Raw genomic sequence first — 22,579 nt, forward strand, 5'->3', positions numbered from 1 at the left:
TTTCTGCTTTCCTTCGGTTTTGTTTTTCCATGTCCTGTGTTTTTAAAGTCTCGGTTTGCTTGTGTGCTCTGTTGTGTCACACTGTGTTCCAGCTCGCTTTGCTCCTAATGTGCTTCCTGCTGGCTTCTTGTGTGTTTAGTTAATGTGTAGTAATGGCATAAACAAATGCCATGTGTTTTGAAACTCTGTAACTAGACTTCATTGTTTTTTTTAATCCCCTCTCTCTCCTGCGGGTAGTTTATCCTTAAAGCTCGGGTCCTCTACCAGACCCTGGGAGTATGAAGGTGCGCTCTTCTAGGACTGTGTTCTTCTGAACAGAGGTCTGATATTGTTCCTGGGATCTGCTGGAGTTTCCCACTCTCACATACATTAATCACATAATTTCAGTTTCTGTGAGACACCTGCACAACTCTTCTGAGTTTCCTCAGTATCCACTCTTTTTTGCAGTGCATTTTCTCTGGTTTATTGGAGACTGAATTTGCTCCATGACTCTACAAGGACACTCCCGATAAAGCAGGTGCAAGCGACAGAGCAGCCCTTATAGAACTACACCATGTGACCTTGTCAAATAATGGAGTGAATTTTTTTTTTATACTTCTTTGCTACATTTATGAAGATGATTTTAACTTGTCATTAAACAGTTTTATGAAGTTGTTATAGACATTATATACTAAGGTATGAAATAATCAAGTAATTATTTTGGGGGGAACTTTGTTGTACTTCCCTATCTAATTGCACTTCACGGATATTTGTTAGAAAAACTTTATGGTGTAAAACATTAAACCTTAAGTATGAAAATATCTCAAATTATATATTTCAGTATTCAAAAAGAATTGCTTAACATAGTAATATATTTAAGATAAAAAATACATAAATCAGTGGTAAAATAGCTCATATATATTTCTATAATGTCCATTCCACATTACTAATACCTGCAAATAAGTGAACAAACCAATCCTAAAAATATTTGCATAAATCTATCCATGTATTTATCGTTATATAAACTCAACTTTTCCTGTGTCCGTTTAGAAGCACATTAGATGGTGCAAAGGAATGTATAGCCAGTACTGAAATAAATACTAATACTAGATGTGACTCTTAAATTTAAGTCGGAGTTTTACTTGCTTTTGATCAGTTTGTGCAATCTGAATTCCCTTGAAGTATTTAATTACAACAACAGAGCTGATTGATCTGTTTTCCTATGTTTGCACCTGATTTTAATGCAGCACACAAACCTGTTTTAGAGCGTGGGGCGTAGCGTGGCACCAGGGTACACTCAGGAGGAGGAGGAATTCTGCTGTGCCAATGTGCTGCAGCCTCGGTGTCAGTTATGTTTGAGATGTTTATATAAATGCTTTATATCACAGGACACTCGTCACTCACGCTCTTTATACTTGTGATTCTTTCCTTGTTCTTTCGTGCGTGTCTGAACACCGGCGTCCGGGCTGTGATGGAGCGCTGGCGGGGCAGAGTGGCTTTGGTGACCGGAGCCTCGGTCGGGATTGGGGCGGCTATAGCTGTAGAGCTGGCACGGCTCGGAATGAAAGTGGTGGGCTGCGCCAGGGACGTCGGAAAAATACAGGTTTGCAGTTTCTGCGGGGAGTAATTTAATGTAAAGTGACTCTGTCACGAAGTATTGGTTGATATCTAATGCTATGAGGATCATTTTTCAGCAGAGTTAGATGTATTTTTCTCATAAACCTATGTGTTGATTGTGCAATTCACAGTTTGTGTCACACCTCAAAACCACAGAAATGTAGAAAATGTCTTTGGCAGGCATCACTGCATAATCATGTGCCTGCTGTATAGTATACTCTTTGTGAGCTGTTCACAAAGAGCCTCAAGCAAAAATTTATTTGTATTGCACTGCTGCACGTAAGTATTTGAACACTTGGAAATCAGCAAGAATTCTGAATGGTGACCTCATTCATCCTGTCCCCTTAGCAGAAAAGCATGATGTTTCCACCCCCAAATCTTCACAGTAGGGATGGTGTTCTTGGGATGCAACTCATCCTTCTTTTTCCTCTGCAAGTGAAGTTTAGACCAAAAAGTTCTATTTTGGTCTCATCTGACCACATGACTTTCTCCCACACCTCCTCTGGATCATCCAGATCGTCACTGTCAAACTTCAGACGGGCCTGGACATGTGATGACTTGAGCAGGGTAGCCTTCCGTGCAATGCATGATTTGAGACCACGTGTTCTACTGACAGTGACCTCTAAAACTGTGGTCCCAGCTCTCTTCATTACATTAACCAGCTCCTCCTGTGTAGTTGAGGGCTGATTCCTCACCTTTCTTATCATCAGTGATACCCCATGAAGTGAGATCTTGTATGGAGGCCCAGTCCAAGGGAGACAGTCGTCTTTAGCCTCTTCCGTTTTCTAACAATTGCTGCTTGGCAATTGCCCCGTAGCCCTTTCCTGCCTTGTGGAGGTCCACAATTTTATCTCTGATTTCTTTTGACAGCTCTGTGGTCTTGCCCATGGAGGCAGTTGGAGTCTGACTGGCTGTAGGGTGGACAGGTGTCTTTAAAAAGCTCAGACAGGTGCTACTAATTTAGATTAATAAGTGGAGTAGACGTGGACTTTTTAAAGGCATAGTAACAGGTCTTTGAGAGCCAGAATTCTTGCTTCTTTGAAAATCATACAATGTGATTTCCTGAATTGTGTTTTAAATGCTGTATCTCACGGAGGGAATGCACCTACAATGTGAATATCAGACCACTCCATGATTTCTAAGTGGGAGAACTTGCAAAATCGCAGGGTTTTCAAATACTTATGTTCCTCACTGTAAATGTTTAAATGGTAGATTGAAACACAGAGCAAACACACAAAGGGAATCCTGAAGTTTGTCATCTTTTCAGACAGAATATGACGGCAGCTTTATGTTAAAACGGCATTTGTGCAGCTTATTTTTCCCTTTAAGACTTTGGTTAATGATTCTTCAGTTGACTTCAATCTGTAAACTTAGAGGTGATATGCAAAGTGAAAACTTAAATCTACTTATTTACACTAAGTTTATATAAATCTAAATTGTGAACGATTTTTACATACATTAAACACACATGGGATTCTGAAGCCTGTTTTTGTTTCCTGCTTGGTTTCAGAAACTGGCAGCAGAGTGTCAGAGTGCCGGCCACTCTGGTGTTCTGGTGCCTTTCAAGTGTGATTTGACCAACGAAGAGGAGATTCTGTCCATGTTTGCAGCGATCAAAGAGCAGCACAGAGGCGTGGACGTGTGCATCAACAACGCCGGCTTGGCTCACCCAGAGCCGCTGCTAAGTGGCAAAACCAGCGGCTGGAAGAACATGATGGATGTAAGAGCTCAGTGTTATCTCCTGGATTGGTCTGCAGCGATGTTTGTGATTTCTTTCAAAGTAACATCAAGGGTGTCCCAGCAGAACAATACATTAAAATAATAAATGTAACCTATCAGTGCTTTTAATGTTGCACCTGAGTAAGAATTAACACTGTGGGTTAATTTACACTTGTGCACAAGAAGAAATGATTAAATGTAAAGTTTTTTTTCTTCTTCTCGGTCTCTTGCAGGTGAACGTTTTTGGGTTGAGTATCTGCGCACGTGAAGCATATCAGTCAATGAAAGAGAGACATGTTGACGATGGGCACATCATAAACATAAACAGGTGCATTTTTATTTGCTGATGTACAATGACGAGCCCGCATGTCGCATACACTGTTGGTTTCATCTACACATAGTTATAATACAACATTCCTGCTACATTAACAATGATAGAAAAACTTACTGTTACGGTTTTAGAATCTTGAAGAGATGCATCCAAATGCAGGATGCAGAGAGGCAGAGGGCAGGAACCAAAGATGCCTCATTTATTCTTAGCCAGCACACAGTCCATAAGAAAAAGTGTCAGGGATAAGAGCTGAGCTAAATCAGAAAAAAGTGATTTAGTTAATCTGTTGATTTATTAAATGATAACTATACCTGAGAAATATGAAAGAAAGCAAAATCTAAGCTGATGATAAAATCACAGAAAACCAAACAGGAATTATGGCTAGAAAATGAAACCCTGAAGGACCAACAACAGAACAGTAAACAGCCAAGAGAATCCAAAAACCTCTTGGCCCACATGGAACACACAGAAAAAATGTCTGCGCTGGAAAAGGTGCACAGCTCAGGAATTATCATTATCAAATCATCAAAACAAAATGATTGTTACAGACCTGATACAGCTCTGTGGTGGGCCACAGATTTTCTTGAATCAATCAGACATGGCTTTAAAGGAATAACTTAAAGATCAATACATGTTGTTTAATGCCCATCTGTGTAAAAGCTAACAAATTGCCTGCTGTTTTAGTGTATGTGGACATCATGTGATTCCCCTTGCTGATGCACATTTCTACACCGCCACCAAGTTTGCTGTAACCGCTCTGACTGAGGGCTTAAGGCAGGAGCTCCGTGCAGAAAACACCCATATCCGAGCCACAGTAAGGCTTTAAAACATTGTAACCAGCTCCAAGGCTGCCTTTACCACCAATATAAGCTTCTATGACACACATGCACAATGCTTCCTGAAGTTCTTTTCAGTATCTACTCTTTTGCAGAGCATTTCTCCCAGCTTAGTGAAGACTGAATTTCCTTTGCGGCTCTATAGCAACAATCCAGATATAAAAGCCAGAGCTTTCTCTGCATATAAGGTAAGATTATTATTTCGGCAGTTCATGTACTATTTAGATGATTACTCGGATTAAAAAAAATAATATTTTCATTTCTCTTGCAGCCTTTGGAAGCAAAAGACGTTGTCAACGCTGTTATATACGTGCTCGGTGCCCCTCCTCATGTTCTGGTTTGTGATTTACTGTTGTTTTCATTTTCTTTTAATTGTGACTTATTTAACTTTTTTTGTTTTCTTGTATTATGTGGTGTTATAAAAAGGTAACATTAACATAACTTTTCTTTCAGATTGGAGAGGTTCAGATGTTAGCAACAGAGCAGAAGTCTTAGAGTTGCACCACGAGACGCTCCTGAATTAATAAGACCAATTCTTCTCCTTTATGAAACTGACGACCAGCATTGGGTGTAACATGCTGCTGTAATCAGATTACGGTACATTTTTCAGTAATACAACACAGTTGTAACAATTATAGCACTACTGGCCTTTTAAAGGTTCTTCCAATCATCTGGAGGATGGCCAAATAGAAAGAAAAAACTGTTAATCATGTCTTGCTGTTGCTCTATAACCAGCTGATTTTAGTTCGTGTGTAAGCAGCAGGAAAATTGTAAAATGGGAATCAACTTCTGAGGAGTAAAAATAAGGACATTACTTGTATTTCTTGTTTTGCATGAATTGACAAGAGCACAATGGTAAAAGCACAAACTGCATCCATGATGGAAGCAACTGCATTATACAACTAACTCAACATTAGCTCTTTGCAAATATCTGCACACACACCATGCAAACACAAGGCTAGTTAAAAGCCCAGAGAGATATTAAAGCTGAGTATATGCTAACCCCTGCCCAGCAGCCAGAGCCTCATCTTAAACATCTAACAAATGCAGTGATGAGGTTGGAGGTTCCATTTCTACCCACTCTACCTGTTTCTACAGTGTAATCACAGTGGCAGTCTTTTTTTAAACAGTGTTAGAGCTGGTTTTCAGCGTTTAGAATTAAACGCTAAAAGAAATGCGTATCCACGTAAGTTAGGGATTTGTGTCAGTGTGTGGGGCTATAGCTTAAGGTCATGTTGTTCTTGCTAATTATATGATAGTGTACTTCAGGGAATCTTACAGAGTAGCATCTCATAGGTAATGTGAGTAATGACTGAAACACAGGGGACAGTTTATGATCTGGTCCTTATATAACTTTATGATGTTTGTTCTGAATAATTTCACTAACTTATCTAATAAAATGGTGTTCAAGGAAACTTTGTTGCACTCTGTTATTTTTTTTTATTAGAAAATTATGTATCTACATAATTATTATGTATTATTTAAAGGAAATTAAATTTATACATTGTATGGCACAGAAAGGGCTGAAAAATAGCTGAAATATTTGGATACCGTTAATGAATAACATACTACTAATACATGTGAAAGTAAATGTAAAAAGTCCTGAGAATGTTAATGTTATGTTATGTTATTTAAACATATTGAATTTCCCAGAACACACAAACTGAGTGAAGTGACAGAAATGTCTATGTGGCGGCCACAGTAAGAGCTGTTTGAATTCAAAGGGGCGTTCCTCCTTTGGCATTTGATCCATGGCATCCTTTATGAAACGAGAGAAGATAAAGCCATCAACACTCGTTCATGAAAATGATCAACATAATTAACTGCTGTAATAAAATATAAATTTTGTTAAAGTGTTGCCTGAAAAACAATCACCAGCCACTTTATTAGATACAGCTTGCTATTACAAAGTTGGACCCCTTTTGCCTTCAGATCGGCTTAAACTCTAAATGGCAGAGTCAACAAGGTGCTGGAAACACTCCTACTAAGATTTTGGTCACACAGTTGCTGCAGATTTTTTAGATGCACATCCGTAATGTGAATCTTTTAAGTTCCCACATCCCGTTGGATTGAAATCTGGTGACTCTGGACTTCATTTGAGTGCAGCGAAGTCAAAACAGAAAATTACCAGGACATTTTCTGTTTTTCTACGTAATTCTTTTTTACAGCGTGGTTTAAATATTAATTCGATTTTATATTTGTTTTTATACTCTGTCACACTCTGCTGACATTTGTGAGCTACTAGACCTTAATGAGCGATTTCTTTAACATATCACTGACCCCATCTAGGAAGCATAATCTGTTGTGAATCCATTTAATCCGCTTTTGTGCACATGACAGTAACCATGGTGCCCTGAAGAGATGGCAACAACAAGACAACCCCTGTAAATGAAATGGTTTTGCAAACAGTTTTACCAGAGGCCATTGCTCTCTTCTGATCCCTCTTGGATGATTTTTCTCTAGTTTTGCTTTTTGCTTGTGTATTTGTCACTGTTGGGAGCATGAGACAGCAAATCCTGTCCATTCAGGTTAGACAGATTTAGCCCAGGTTGCTGCACCCATACATGCACAGTCTCAACAGTGTTATAGAGAATATCTTTGCTGTTCTGCTAATTTAGCAGTACCATGATAAATGGTATGCATGGGCATGACTGACTGTGTTGTTTTACAAAAAAATAAAAAGGAAAATACGAATCTTAATCTTCAGTGTCAAAGAGCAGATCAATTATATCTTTGTCAGCTAAAGTCAGCTAAAGTAATCTGAATAACTGATATCTGACATGTCCAGTTTATATATGAAGAAACCTTTTCTTCTTAAAGTCAGAATAGATTGGTGTCCCAAGCAATAGAAATGCCTTATAAACCAGTATTGACCACATGAAGAATCTGGCAGTAAACACAACCCTGATGAAATAACATAAGTTCAATAAGTAACGATCATTTAAATAATAAGATAAGATAAGATAACCTTTATTAGTCCCACACGTGGGAAATTTGTTTTGTCACAGCAGGAAGTGGACAGTGCAAAAGTTATGAGGCAAAAATTAGAATACAATAAGAATAAATACAGTACACAACTGTACAGAATAGAATAAAATAAAATACTATATACAGTAGAATAAAATAAAATAAATATACAATAAGATAAAAATAGAATACAAATACAAATACTATATACAACTGAGTAAAAATACAACGATGACAGAAAGGATTATTGCACTTAGTATTATTGCATATGTATGGATGTGTGTGCTTGATCAGTTAAAGTCTTTATTATGGAGTCTGACAGCAGTGGGGAGGAAAGACCTGCGAAATCTCTCCGTCCCACACCGTGGGTGCCGCAGTCTCCCACTGAAGGAGCTGCTCAGTGCTGTCACAGTCTGCTGCATGGGGTGGGAGATGTTGTCCAACAGGGATGACAGCTTAGCCGCCGTTCTCCTGTCACTCACCACCTCCACTGGGTCCAGAGGGCATCCTAGAACAGAGCTGGCCCTTCGGATCACCCTGTTCAGTCTCTTCCTGTCCCCAGCAGAGATGCTGCCGCCCCAGCAGACCACGCCATAAAAGATAGCAGAAGCCACAACAGAGTCATAGAATTTCTTCAGGAGTGGGCCCTCCACTCCAAACGACCTGAGTCTCCGCAGCAGGTACAGCCTGCTCTGCCCTTTCCTGTAGAGGGCGTCTGAGTTATGAGTCCAGTCCAGTCTATTGTTCAGATGAACACCAAGGTACCTGTAGCTGTCCACAGCCTCAATGTCCATACCTTGGATGTTCAGTGGTTGCAGTGGAGAATGCTTGTGCCTGCGGAAGTCTACCACCAGCTCCTTGGTTTTACTGGCGTTGATCTGGAGGTAGTTCAGCTGGCACCAGTCCACAAAGTCTTGGGTCAGACCTCTGTACTCCTTGTCGTCCCCATCAGTGATGAGGCCGACTATTGCAGAGTCATCAGAGAACTTCTGCAGGAAGCACTGGGTGGAATTGTGGGAGAAGTCTGCAGTGTAGATGGTGAAGAGGAACGGAGCCAGAACCGTTCCCTGTGGGGCCCCCGTACTGCAGACGACCCTGTCCGACACACAGCCCTGAGTCCTCACATACTGTGGTCGGTCGGTGAGGTAGTCCAGGATCCAGGTAGTGAGGTGATGGTCCACTCCAGAGTTCACCAGCTTGTCCTTTAGAACCGAGGGAAGAATGGTGTTGAAGGCACTGGAGAAATCAAAGAACATGATTCTCACAGTGCTTCCAGCGGTCTCCAGGTGAGCGAGGGAACGATGTAGGAGGTGAATGACGGCATCATCCGCTCCAATGCCAGGCTGGTAGGCAAACTGAAGTGGGTCCAGTGATGAGCTTATTAGGCGCCGAAGCTGAGCCAGGACCAACCGCTCCAGGGTCTTCATCAGGTGGGATGTCAGAGCCACCGGCCTGTAGCTGTTGAGGTCCTTGGGGCGTGAAGTCTTTGGCACTGGTACAACACAGGAGGTTTTCCAGAGCTGTGGGACTCTTCCCAACCTCAGGCTCAGGTTGAAGAGGTGCTCCATCACCCCACACAGTTGGTCCACGCAGGACCTGACGACCCTCGAGCTGATGCCATCTGGACCCGCTGCCTTCTTGCCATTAATCCTCCTCAGTTCCCTCCTAACCTGGGTGGTTGAGAGAGACAGGCTGGAGCCTTGTGTTGAGTGTGTATTGGATGCTGTTGTTGGGGGTGGGGGGGAGTGAGCAGGGTGAATAGAGGAGGTGTGAAGTGTCTGAGGTGGAACAGCAGCAGTGGGGGTGGGTGAGTCTGCAGCCGATGTTGCAGACTGCCTCATGGCTGAATCAAATCTGTTGAAGAAATGATTCAGTTCATTTGCCCACGTCACATCCCTCCCAGGCAGAGAGTTCTGCTGTTTGTGGCCCGAGATGGTTCTGAGGCCTCTCCAGACTTCACCAACATTGTTTTGCTGAAGCTGGTTCTCCATCTTCTGCCTGTAGCTCTCCTTCCCATTCCTTATCAGTCCCCTCAGCTCTCTCTGCACCCTTTTCAACTCCTCTTTGTCTCTGGATTTGAAGGCCCTCCTCTTCTGCTTGAGGACGGTTTTAATTTCTGGGGTAATCCAAGGTTTGTTGTTGGAGAAACACCGTACAGTCCTGGTAGGTACAGTGTTATCCACACAGAAGTTTATATAGTCAGTAATGCATGTAGTAAGGCTGTCGATGTCCTCACCGTGGTCATCACAAATCACCTCCCACACAGTCGACTCAAAACAGTCCTTAAGAGCCTCCTCGCTCTCCTCTGACCATCTCTGTACTGTGCGGGTGGCTGGTGGCTCCCTGCGCACTAAGGGCTCATACACAGGGACAAGGTGCACCAGGTTGTGATCAGATCTGCCCAGGGGAGGGAGAGGTGATGAACTGTATGCCTCTTCTGCATTGGCATACAGTAAGTCCAGTGTTTTATTGACTCTGGTTGGGCAGGTCACATACTGGGTGAAGGTGGGCAGTGTGGAGTCCAAAGAGGCATGATTGAAGTCCCCTGATATTATGAGAAGGGCTCTCGGTGATTGTGTTTGCAGTCTGCTGACCACAGAGTGGAGAGAGTCACAGGATGCATCCGCGTTGGCCGAGGGGGGGGACATACGCTGTTATCGCGATAACATGCGAGAACTCCCGGGGCAGGTAGTACGGACGCATGCTAACGGCTAACAGCTCAATGTCTCTGCTGCAGAGTTGCTCTTTTACAGTGATGTGCCCAGGGTTACACCATCTGTCGTTCACAAAAACTGCCAGTCCCCCTCCTTTCCTCTTACCGCTGTCTCTGGTCCTGTCCGCTCGCAGCAGCTGGAATCCCGGTAGTGTCACGCTTGTGTCCGGAGTTAGCGATGTTAGCCACGACTCCGTTAGCATCATGATGCTACATTGCCGGTACTCCCTCTGTGACCAGGTTAGCGACATGAGCTCATCCATCTTATTGGGCAAAGATCTTACGTTTCCAATAATTACAGAAGGAAGAGATGGTCGATAACGTCTCCTTCTCGGGCGACGGCGCTCCTTCCCAGCACGACACCCCCGTCTTTTCCTCCTCAGCTCGCTGGGAATATCGGGTCTGTCCGCCGGCAGTACCGCTGCAGGACTCAGCGCTAACAGCTGATCCTTACTGTAAACAAAGGATCTCTGCTCTGGGTCCCCAGACACGGGTGAAAAAAGTAGAAATAAACTGAGAAAAACGACCAGGACTAGCACAAAACGGTAGAACATGGTTGCAGAGTCTAATTACTAATACGTTAGTTATAAAAAAAAATTACGAGAAAAGGAATTGAACGTGTATTAATGATGTACAGAATTCAGATAGAGGTAACTGGCAGTTAAAGTCAAAGTCAAAGTCAAAGTCAACTTTATTTGTCGATTCTGCCACATGTACAGGACATACGGAGAATAGAAATTGCGTTACTCTTCAATCCCTAGATAAATAGCAAATGAACATTTAAATATATTTAAATATAAAAGTGATTAAAAAATGCAAGTAAAATAATTAAAAAGTAAAAATTTAAATAAATACAATTTTACATATAACAAGAAAGCTATATAATATACAATATAATGGGTAAGTGACATTGAGTGTAAACCAGGCAGAGTAGTGCAAATAGGCAAATAGTGCAAATGGAGATTTAGTAATGTACAGTAAGAGAAAGTGTAACAACAAAGTCTTATGAGGTAATGGCAGTCCAATGCTCCACAAAGTGACTGGTAACTGGTGCAGGCCAGTGAGTGAGTCAGAGAGTGTGTGTGTTTGTGTGTGTGTGACAGAGTTCAGTGAGACCGTGGAGGAGAGAGGGGAGAGGGGGCAGAATCGGGAGGGAGTTAGAGTCCAATGGCCCATCACTTCTAAATACAAACAAAAGTAGTTGAATACTCAAATGCCCATAAAGAACCCATAACGTTTGTAAACCACATAGCAAGTAACTTTAAACCATCTTAATCTAAACTACATAATAAAGACAATCCCACAACATAGCCCAGAGTTCATATAAGGTCTACAAATAAAAGTAGGTGCCCTGTTTTAAACACGTTGGAAGGGTACCTTTCACCCTTCTGATGAGAGGCCTCGGGCCGTGACACACGGAATGCTCTGCTTTTTTAGGATCATATATTAAGACCTAAAAAATAATAAGATTGTTTTAAAAATTCATTGCAGCCAGAAGGAAAAAAATCAAGGGAAAATGTTTGAACTAAGAATCAACCTTTTATACTACACTGCTTTAAAAACAAATACAATAAATACTGTGACTTCTGAGTGCTTTTCCAAGAAATGTTGGAAATGGAATGTTTTCCAAGAAGGAACCGACCAATAGGATTTTATACCCATTTATTACTTATCATCAACATGACCTGCTCAAGCGCAGGCCTCACTCAGGAGTGGGAGGGCCCACTCCTGAAGACCTTCTATGACTCTGTTGTGGCTTCTGCTATCTTTTATGGCGTGGTCTGCTGGGGCGGCAGCATCTCTGCTGGGGACAGGAAGAGACTGAACAGGGTGATCCGAAGGGCCAGCTCTGTTCTAGGATGCCCTCTGGACCCAGTGGAGGTGGTGAGTGACAGGAGAACGGCGGCTAAGCTGTCATCCCTGATGGACAACATCTCCCACCCCATGCAGCAGACTGTGACAGCACTGAGCAGCTCCTTCAGTGGGAGACTGCGGCACCCACGGTGTGGGACGGAGAGATTTCGCAGGTCTTTCCTCCCCACTGCTGTCAGACTCCATAATAAAGACTTTAACTGATCAAGCACACACATCCATACATATGCAATAATACTAAGTGCAATAATCCTTTCTGTCATCGTTGTATTTTTACTCAGTTGTATATAGAATTTGTATTTGTATTCTATTTTTATCTTATTGTATATTTATTTTATTTTATTCTACTGTATATAGTATTTTATTTTATTCTATTCTGTACAGTTGTGTACTGTATTTATTCTTATTGTATTCTAATTTTTGCCTCATAACTTTTGCACTGTCCACTTCCTGCTGTGACAAAACAAATTTCCCACGTGTGGGACTAATAAAGGTTATCTTATCTTATCTTATCTTATCTCAGGACTCTGGTGTGTTTGCGTCTGTTCATTGTGCTTGGAAATATTTCATCTGTGGAATAAAGAGTTTGGTTTCAGTCGTTTTTTAATCTGTTTGCTTCTCTGCTCTTGAACCTTCTGTGACAGGAAAACCCTTCTTAGAATGCTGGACAGTTATTAGTAGGAACCATCCAGGTTAACAAATTTGATTTAAAAAGAAACAAAATAATGACTTTAGAGGTCTTTTTTGTCTCTTAAATATTAAACTTAAACTGTTGTTACGCTGCATCTCTGTAGATGTATAGATTTAATCTCAGCATGCTCTAAGTGCCACGTCGGTGTCTGATTTTTAAGAGAGAAATATACTGGGCCAAGGGAAACCATGACAAAAATAAATAAATAGAGACTAGTGTACATTGCAAATGAAAGTGAAGCAACAGCTACGAACTGTTCTGTGGATTTCAAAGTGGCATTTACCTATGCAAATATGTGCAGGAAGAGCCGAAACAGACAGAAATAGTTTAATTTAATTTAATATTTTTGTTACATTTGTTACATGTTGCATTTTATCACTACAGAAAACTTTTTTCTCCTACAGTGTGAACATGACTTTAACGCAGCACACAGAACGGACAACCTTGGTCGTGTGTATACAGTACATCGACTCCTCATCGATGCATTACAGCTGACGCTCCGGGGTCATTCTGCGGCAGATTCTTCATACTTGTGGTGCTTTTCGTGCGTGTAGTAGGTTACCGGTGTCCGGGCTGTGATGGAGCGCTGGAGGGGCAGAGTGGCTCTGGTGACCGGAGCCTCGGCTGGGATTGGAGCGGCTGTGGCAGTAGAGCTGGTCCGGCTCGGAATGAAAGTAATGGGCTGCGCCAGGGACGTCGGAAAAATCCAGGTTTGTTTTGAAGTGAAAACTCAGTTTACGCATAGAGTAATTTAACCTCTATACAGGGCTGGACTGCGTCGGCAAATACCCGGTATGCTCTTATCTGGCATACCGGGTATTTGTGTATATGAGTGACTCGAGCAGAGAAGTAAATTGTGATGTTAAAGTTACCGTTTTGCATAACATTTCCAGCTGTGTCAGACTTACATAACATAGAGAGGCTGGCCAGCAGCCAGCACACCCTGTATTATAGCTCTGTAAATCAAACTCTGTGACTCTATTGTTAACAACTTACGCAAAAGAAAGAAAAAAAAAATACAAGAAAAAAGCCGGAAACATATGTTTCCGGCTGTATTTTTTTTTACTCTCATTACTCTCATTGATTTGCCTTTGTACAGTTCTTTTGATTTTCTTGTGTAAAGTGTACCGAATGTTCAGTTCACAGCAAGATAAAAATGTTTTTGTAGGTATCATCATATAATCACACTCCTCCATAATATAGTGATTATTAGGCCAATGAAATATGCCCATTGTGAGATGTTCACACTGGGAAGGTCCAGACAACACACACAAGGTAGTAGAACACCTAAACACAGACAAGCTGCTAAGATTCTTTTTGAAGTGAGAATAAGGATTTTAAATGATGGAACTGTGACTAGTAAAGGGAGGCAGCTGACTGATATGACGGAGAAGGAAGAAATGCGAATATCAGAAGAACAACTCACATTGAACTGTTTGGAGACAAAGTTAGAGATGCAAGGCTGAGAGGGTATGGAAATGTGCAGAGGAAGGATAGTGGATATATAGGACAAAGGATATGGAATATAGAGTTCCAGGCAGAAAGTAAAGAAGAAGACCACAGAGAAGATTCATGGATGTAGTGAAGGTTAATTGGCATGACAGAAGAATATGCTAGAGTCAGATGATACGCTAAAAAGAAAATGCACTGTTAGTTATTGAGTTCTGATATCCAGAATGAAAACTCCAATCTACATATTTGCAGTAACTTTACAGCAAAGGCAAAAGGCAAAGAGCAAACACCTGGGAAACACAGTGAAACAGGACAGCAAAACAGAACCCGACGCACACAGACTGAAGACTAGCAAAGTAAAACAGGAAATACACCGACTGAACTTACTGACACAGGCTCAAAAACACGGGCTTCACACAGAGACAAGCAAACATGAGGCACAGAACAAGAACAGAAACCATGAACTATAAACATAATAGTTCAAGGAATAAAACTTAAACCAAAACACTGGGTCACAGACCTAGGACTGTGGCAAAATAACATTTGAATGGCAAATTCATACACTTTAAAAACACATAATGGATTCTAAAGTCTGTCATCTTTTTCTTCTTGGTTTCAGAAACTGGCAGCAGAGTGTCAGAGTGCCGGTCATCCTGGTGTTTTGTTTCCTTTCAAGTGCGATTTGACCAAAGAGGAGGAGATTCTGGCCATGTTTGCAGCGATCAAAGAGCAGCACAAAGGTGTGGACGTGTGCATCAACAACGCTGGCTTATCTCATCCAGAACCTCTGCTAAGTGGCAAAACCAGCAGCTGGAAGAACATGATGGATGTAAGAGCTCACATCTTGGTTTGGTCTACGAATGTTGTAGTGTATGATTTCTGTGGGTTTTTCTCTGTATCTATTCTTGTACGATCTACTGTACAATATAAAGCGCCTCGAGGCAACTGCTGTTGTGATTTGGTGCTATATAAATAAAATTGAATTGAATTGAATGTAAGATTCACATGAAGGTTTTCCCAACAGGTCATTAAAATGTAACAACATGATGCGTGTGGTCACCGATCAGTGGTCTTAATGCATTTTTGTACCCACTGTGTGTGAGATGCAATAAGTAGATGTGCCATTTGGAGGTGTTGATTCCAGATACATTTTCTTTGTTGTTTATTTCTCTTACAGGTGAACGTTCTTGCACTGAGCATCTGCACGCGTGAAGCTTATCAGTCAATGAAAGAGAGAAACGTGGACGATGGGCACATCATAAACATCAACAGGTGCAGTTTTATTTAATAATGCTTTGTGACGGGTATGCTTGTGAAATTGGTTTAATTATTAAACAAAGGCTATATCTTATAATCTTTATTAAACAGTCAGTCTCTGATTATGACAACACTACACAATGGACCTCACAGTGGACCTTTTGTTAAAGCTGGAGGGCAGGACTTTCCCTTACATTCAACCCAAACACGCCAATGCTCCCTATCTGTGCCATGGTACATAGCAACCTCCAGTATTAGCATCATTATGTTTATTTTACCATGAAGTCCCTTTTTATCAGAGTGACCTGGCAACCAAAGTGGTGCTATAAATTCTAATAAGTTAACAATGACTGGTTCACCTACGAAAGTCTAGGAAGCATCCATGAAAGTTGTCAACACTACACAGAAGACTGTTTTCACAGCAAACAATAGAAAAAGCAAAGAAGAGGGTAATAACAATGGCAATGGCTCTATCCCAATAACAAGGAGCAAATGATTATCTGTTGCATTCAAGCCAAAAAAAGGAAAGCAAACAATGCTGATTAAACCTGTCAGCACCAGGTATTTCTCTCTGGAAATAAAAAAAAAAAACGCCAATGAGAAACTCCAAATCGTGTCTCTAAAAGAATAACCTACAGATGAGTGCATGTTGGTAAATGCTGACCAGGTTACGACTTCTTCTGAACTGTCTTCTGTTGCAGCTTGTGTGGGCATAGTGTGATCCCCCATGCTGATCTACATTTCTACACCGCCACAAAGTATGCTGTAACCGCACTGACGGAGGGCCTGAGGCAGGAGCTGCGTGCAGAAAAGAGCCATATCCGAGCCACAGTAAGGCTTTAAAAACACTGCACCCAGCTCCAAGACTGCCTTTAACACCAATATCAGCTTCTAAGAAACACATGCACAAAGTGTCTGAGACAGCAGTATTACCTGTTATAATATACACAAGGTGCTTCTTGAAATTCCTTCATTATCCAGAGAAACCCACCCGAGGGATTAATAAAGTTTTATCTCATCTTATCTTATCTTATCTTATCTTTTTTTTTTTTTTTTTGCAGAGCATTTCTCCTGGTTTAGTGGAGACTGAATTTGCATCACGGTTCTACAAAGACAATCCAGATAAAGCAGCTGGTGCATACTCTGCATATAAGGTAACATTATTATTCGTACTGTTCGTGTACTGCTGATATGGTTACTCAGATACAACTATTAACCATTTTTCACTTCTCTGACAGCCTCTGGAAGCAATAGATGTTGCCAATGCTGTTACCTACGTGCTCAGAGCTCCTCCTCATGTTCAGGTGACTTTCTTTAATTTTAATGCTTTTTTTATTTTGACTTATTGTTTTTCCTCATCTACTATTTAATTGTCAATACTTTGTGTATAATAATATATAAGAACATCTTTCTTTCAGATTGGAGATGTTCTGATGAAAGGCACTGAGCAAGCTTAGGTTTGACCTACATGATTCCCCCTGAATGAACCTACTTTGCTTTACTTTACTTTACTTTACTTTACTTTACTTTACTTTACTTTACTTTAATTTACTACATTTATAAACAGTTTGGTTTATTATGTTTGTACTGAAAATTTTCACTGATGTATAAAATAAAATGATGGTGGGGGGCTTGTTGAGTGTTCTTATTTTACTGAAGGAGACCTGATATAAACAACAGTTTATGGTAGAAAACATTTAATTGTCATTTTAACATTATCTCAAAAATATATTTCACTCTGCCAACAATAGTATTAAAATGTAAAGTTAATATATAATACCTGACTAATACACGGGAAAGTAAAGTCCTGAGAATATTAGTTAACAGAGTTACTTAAACATATTGAATGTCTCAGAATACACAGAATGTCTGATGTGCTCAGTGAAGCTTTTCACAAAAAAGCTAAATAAAATCCTAATAACTAAAGTAACATATTTTGAATATTGTTGTTAGAGATTTAGTAACTTGCTAAATGACCCATGCACTGATGATTTGTGTCATAATGCAATTATAATGCAATAAAGCTCCTAACTTCAATTAATGACATTTTTGAAGTGTCTCATAGTTACACAGTTACACATCTACAATATGAATCACTGTACTGAGTGTTCAACAATATATATGAAATATAATTGGTTAAAAATACATTTGGCACAGTTCAAATATTAGAAAATGAGTAAACGCTTACCTGATGAATTCACAGAGATCTCTGGGGTACAGTAAGGGTTTCATATGTATTTTAAAATTCATTTAGCATTAAGATTTCAATCTTCACCATAATGATGATTCAGATAAAAATAAACATTTCTTCCCCATGAACATCACTTCAGCTCTTCAGTGGTCCATTTGACTGTTTTTTGAACCTCCGTTAGAGACACCTTGTTGACCTCTCATTCATCCAAGCTCCGTCTCTCATGATGTCCTTCTGCACATCAGTCAACCAATTAACGTCCTTCCCTGATTTTGGCTTCCACAGGGGTCTTTCTCTACATCCACCCTTGATTTTCAGTTATAAGGCAGATCGTTAATATGCTGCGATTTGCATGTTTTTAATAATTTTTTTATTGTGTTTTAAATGATTGTGTTGCATGGGTTTGGTTTCAGTTTTGTTAAAGTTTTGTTTTGTGGTGTAAATTCTTACTGTTTTATTTATTTCATGTTTTTGGGAGAATATTCTGACTAATCATGTTTCCCTAACCAGATTGTCTGATTGACTTGAGTCCTGTTGGTATGGGTTGCCCTGGGTCAATTAGCAGTTATGGTGTGGAGTTTGTTAATTAAGGAGGCCTGTACAGAACCAGGGGAGCCAAGATATTTGGAGAGATGTGCTGAGTACTGAAAGGAGGGGGCTCCAGATATGAGAGGCCACGAGTTGGGGCTCTGCAGAGCTTGGAACTGGACAGAAGAGCCCAAGAGCGGACACTGTGGAAATCGAGGTGGGTCTGATTGGATATGGAGTTTGAAAATAGAAGCTAAACTTGGAGTTGCCGCCATTGCCTGCTGAATGCCGGCGAGGGGGAGGGGTCCAACCTGATCATCATCATGGATAAATATGGGAAAACCAACTAGCTAGATTCAAGACTCTGTTTTGAAAGTGAATATGTAAACATTATAAGCATGTAATCGTGTAAATACCAAAACATGTAAATATTAAATATAAATGGAAATGTGTACATAATTACATCTGTAAACATCATAAACACATCTCTGTAAATCAAATAAAATATGAATTTGCTTCTACACCGTACAAAATCATTCAATTTAATATTTAAGTCCTTGCCCGTCTATTCCTTGTGTATGAATCATAACTTTAAAGAATAAACAGGTCTAACTCATTCTGTGTGTGCAGAGAGTTCAGACATATATATATATATATATATATATATATATATATATATATATATATATATATATATGTCTCCATAAAATGCGATAGAATTAGGTTTTATTTTCATGAATGCAAGTAAACATATCATAGTATAGTTTTTACTTGAATAAACAAAAGAACCGATTCAACTGTTTTCCAACAGTTTGCTGATGACTTGAACGCAGCACACAAGCATATGATGTGTTTAAAAGCATCGCGTGTTCACGATCACAAGACAGTTGGAGCTCCGGAGTCCGTTTTCTTCAGACTTAGCGTCCCTGGCATCATACTTGAGGTGCTTCCGTCCGTGTAGCAGATTACCGGGCTGTGATGGAGCGCTGGCGGGGCAGAGTGGCTCTGGTGACCGGAGCCTCGGTCGGGATTGGGGCGACTATAGCCGTGGAACTGGTCCGGCTCGGTATGAAAGTAATGGGCTGCGCCAGGGACATAGGAAAAATCCAGGTTTGTTCTGAAGTGGAAACTCAGATCCCGCAGAGAGTAATTTAATGTAAACTAGCTAGCACGGAGTAAATTTTGATGTTAAAGTTGCCGTAATGCAAATAAATAAATAAATAAATAAATAAATAAATAAATATAGCTTTCAGACTTACAAAAGACAGGCTGGGCGAGCAGGAAGCATTAAACTATTATAAACTGACGAAAGCATGTAGTTACAGCACACTAATATATTACATTATTATTTAACCGCACAAGTGTTTTGTTAACAGCCACTGCACGGAACGTTAAGTTTAATATGGCACAGAAAGTAGGAAGTTGGACACGTGACTTTCATCTGAATTGTAGTTTTCCTAAATCAAAATGTTAAACACAACAATGAAATTCGCCTTTTTGTCCTCTTTTTCTTGAATTGCCTAGCTCTAAGCTGGCAGACCATCCTAACACACAAGTCAGCATTTTCGATTTGGTACTCACTGAGGGGTTTTTTTTGTTTTGTTTTTTGTTTTAGCTTTGATAGAAAATGATGTTTTCAAAGATTAGCTACAACCATCTATTTAGCATATAGTAAATGAAGAACTTGACTTTCTGAAGTTTTTTTTATTTCCTTGATGAAATGCATGAATTGTTTGAATCACACCTCAAGACAAAACCAGAGAAAAGGCTTTTGCAGGCATCATCACATCATCATGTGCCTGCTGTTACAAAATGATTATTAGGTCAGTGAAATAAGCAAAACTCAAAAACGGGCAGAACATCCAAACACAGGCAAACTACTGCTTGTGGGTCACTGAGCTTTGATATGCAAACTGAAAACTCAAATCAATGTATTTACAGTAACTTAATCTACATGTTTGAATAGTAGATTCGTACACTTTAAAAACACAAATGGGATTCTGAAGTCTGTCATCTTTTTCTATTCTGGTTTCAGAAACTGGCAGCAGAGTGTCAGAGCGCCGGCCACCCTGGTGTTTTGGTTCCTTTCAAGTGTGACTTGAGCAAAGAGGAGGAGATTCTGGCCATGTTTGCAGCGATCAAAGAGCAGCACAAAGGTGTGGACGTGTGCATCAACAACGCTGGCTTGGCTCATCCAGACCTGCTGCTAAATGGCAAAACCAGCGGCTGGAAGAACATGATGGATGTAAGAGCTCTGAGTTATTGTAGAAATAAAATACTTGTTTTGATCTGGAAGAACTTTTCGCATTGCAGATCATTGCATTGTAAAAAGTAATTCACATTTGTTGATTCCAGATATTTTCTTTACATTTTATTTATTTTCTTGGTTTCTTACAGGTGAACGTTCTTGCTCTGAGTATCTGCACACGTGAAGCTTATCAGTCAATGAAAGAGAGAAATGTTGACGATGGCCACATCATAAACATAAACAGGTGTGCAATTTTTCACAAACTTGTAATATTGTTATTACCATTATCTGTATTTTACCACAAAGTCTCATTTTACAGAAGGAGAGTGCCTAGTGACTGGGCCTTAGCTTAAGGGGCCCACTGGCATCCATCAGTCTAGTAACTGAATATTTCAATTCATTTTAATTATATTTATATAGCACCAAATCACGACAACAGTCAATTCAAGGCGCTTAATACTGTAAGGTAAAGATTCTACAATAATACACAAAAACCCTGGCAATCAGACAACCTCCTGTGAGTAAATACTTTGGCGACAGTAGGAAAGAAAAACTTCCTTTTCACAGGAAGAAACTTCTGATAGGACGAGTCAGCCATGAATGGTTGTGGGTCCATTTAACAAATTAACAAAGTCAAAGAGAAGCTGCAAAACATCAGGATAAAATAACTGCTGCAACCCTATATACAGTTTTGTGGGCAGCAGAGTGTCTTACATCAGTGAGAAATTACTTAAAAAATAACACAAAATAAATGTTGCTTAATGCTCGCCTGGTTAATGCCTCATAAATCTGTTGCAGCATGTGCGGACATCGTGTAGTTCCCAAAGCTGTTCTGCATTTCTACACCGCCACAAAGTATGCTGTAACCGCCCTGACGGAGGGCCTGAGGCAGGAGCTGCGTGCAGAAAACAGCCATATCCGAGCCACAGTAAGGCTGCAGCCAATCTAAAAGTGTCTGAAACACCAATATTACAGTTTTCAGATACACACATGTAGTAGTTTGTGAAGATCCCTCAATATCAGCTCTTTTTTGCAGTGTATATCTCCTGGTTTAGTGGAGACAGAATTTGCTTTCCGGCTCTACAGCAACAGTCCTGATAAAGCATCTGGTGCATATTCTGCATATAAGGTAAAATTATTATTCCTACTCTTCATGCACTGCTAATACAATAACTCAGATAAAATGTATTTCATTTGGATGCCAGTCTAGCTCACTGGGTCAAGCAGGCGACCCATATGCCAAAAGGCCACTATAGGCGCTCAGGTGTGATCTGGCCTGGCCACTTTCTGCATGTGATTCATTCCCTGCGTTTCTGTCTACTCTACTGATCTATAAAAATAAAGAAGAAAAGGCCCAAAATAAAAAATATTTTTAAAGCTGTTAATCATGTTCCACTTCTCTGACAGCCTCTGGAAGCAATAGATGTTGCCAATGCTGTTACATACGTGCTCAGTGCGCCTGCTCACGTTCAGGTGATTTCCTCTTATTTTAATTCTTTTTTATTGTGAATTATTGGTTTTCCTGATTTGCTGTTTAAACATCAGCACTTTGCTTGTAATAATATATAAAAAACATCTTTCTTTCAGATTGGAGATGTTCAGATGCAAGGCACGGAGCAAGCTTAGGGTTGACCTACATGATCCCCCTGAATTAACCTACTTCCTTACTACACTTATGAAAATGATGAGTTGTGATATGGTCATGAAACAGTTTTGTTTATGATGTTTGTCCTTAAAGTTTTCACTGATTTATAAAATAAAAAGTTTTTGTGGGGGAAATTTGTGAGTGTTCTTATTTCACTGAAGGAAATCTGATTTAAAGAGCAGTGTATGGTGGAAAACATACAGTTGTAGGTGTAAAAATATCTCAAACATATGTTTCATTCCTCCAACAATAGTAATAAAATGTAAAGTTATTATATAATACCTCACTAATTCATGGGAAAGTAGAGTCTGAGAATATTAGTTAACAAAGTTAACCCACCGTGTGTAAAAACAAAAACTGTGGTGACTCTTTGTGACGAGGGAACAGTGAAAAGTAGCTTCAGATTTCGGTTAACTAAAATACTTTTTTCACACCTTGTTTCATGTCTTAGCATATTCCAACTTCAAACTATAACAACACTGGACCCCACCAGATGGATTATGCAGCAAAGTCTTTTTTTGACTAGTATTCTT

General features: G+C 40.2%; 3 protein-coding genes across 3 annotated transcripts; all 3 read left to right on the forward strand.

Moving 5' to 3' along the window:
• The first annotated feature begins 898 nt into the window (after positions 1-898).
• On the forward strand, positions 899-5,897 carry LOC309687585 (dehydrogenase/reductase SDR family member 11-like). Its single transcript, XM_082502666.1, has 7 exons — positions 899-1,582; positions 3,107-3,316; positions 3,549-3,643; positions 4,331-4,460; positions 4,578-4,670; positions 4,754-4,819; positions 4,936-5,897. Exons 1-7 carry the CDS (start codon positions 1,352-1,354, stop codon positions 4,975-4,977), a joined length of 867 nt encoding a protein of 288 aa, XP_082358792.1. The 5' UTR covers positions 899-1,351; the 3' UTR covers positions 4,978-5,897.
• A 7,247-nt stretch (positions 5,898-13,144) lies between these two features.
• Positions 13,145-17,753, forward strand: LOC309687587 (dehydrogenase/reductase SDR family member 11-like). The gene is made up of 7 exons (XM_082502668.1): positions 13,145-13,435; positions 14,797-15,006; positions 15,355-15,449; positions 16,136-16,265; positions 16,496-16,588; positions 16,673-16,738; positions 16,853-17,753. Exons 1-7 carry the CDS (start codon positions 13,304-13,306, stop codon positions 16,889-16,891), a joined length of 765 nt encoding a protein of 254 aa, XP_082358794.1. The 5' UTR covers positions 13,145-13,303; the 3' UTR covers positions 16,892-17,753.
• A 1,243-nt stretch (positions 17,754-18,996) lies between these two features.
• On the forward strand, positions 18,997-22,180 carry LOC309687586 (dehydrogenase/reductase SDR family member 11-like). The gene is made up of 7 exons (XM_082502667.1): positions 18,997-19,263; positions 20,189-20,398; positions 20,551-20,645; positions 21,200-21,329; positions 21,438-21,530; positions 21,809-21,874; positions 21,989-22,180. Exons 1-7 carry the CDS (start codon positions 19,132-19,134, stop codon positions 22,025-22,027), a joined length of 765 nt encoding a protein of 254 aa, XP_082358793.1. The 5' UTR covers positions 18,997-19,131; the 3' UTR covers positions 22,028-22,180.
• Positions 22,181-22,579: the final 399 nt, after the last annotated feature.

Source organism: Aulonocara stuartgranti (genome assembly GCF_965226115.1).
Source record: "Aulonocara stuartgranti genome assembly, chromosome: 14".
Classification (NCBI taxonomy): domain Eukaryota; kingdom Metazoa; phylum Chordata; class Actinopteri; order Cichliformes; family Cichlidae; genus Aulonocara; species Aulonocara stuartgranti.

Coding starts and splice junctions, on each gene's coding strand:
- LOC309687587 (XM_082502668.1), top strand. CDS start 13,304: ATGGAGCGCTGGAGGGGCAGAGTGGCTCTGGTGACCGGAGCCTCGGCT. Junction 13,436..14,796: donor GGGACGTCGGAAAAATCCAG/GTTTGTTTTGAA, acceptor TCTTGGTTTCAG/AAACTGGCAGCAGAGTGTCA. Junction 16,266..16,495: donor AGAGCCATATCCGAGCCACA/GTAAGGCTTTAA, acceptor TTTTTTTTGCAG/AGCATTTCTCCTGGTTTAGT.
- LOC309687585 (XM_082502666.1), top strand. CDS start 1,352: ATGCTTTATATCACAGGACACTCGTCACTCACGCTCTTTATACTTGTG. Junction 3,317..3,548: donor GCTGGAAGAACATGATGGAT/GTAAGAGCTCAG, acceptor GGTCTCTTGCAG/GTGAACGTTTTTGGGTTGAG. Junction 4,461..4,577: donor ACACCCATATCCGAGCCACA/GTAAGGCTTTAA, acceptor ACTCTTTTGCAG/AGCATTTCTCCCAGCTTAGT.
- LOC309687586 (XM_082502667.1), top strand. CDS start 19,132: ATGGAGCGCTGGCGGGGCAGAGTGGCTCTGGTGACCGGAGCCTCGGTC. Junction 19,264..20,188: donor GGGACATAGGAAAAATCCAG/GTTTGTTCTGAA, acceptor TTCTGGTTTCAG/AAACTGGCAGCAGAGTGTCA. Junction 21,531..21,808: donor GTGCATATTCTGCATATAAG/GTAAAATTATTA, acceptor CTTCTCTGACAG/CCTCTGGAAGCAATAGATGT.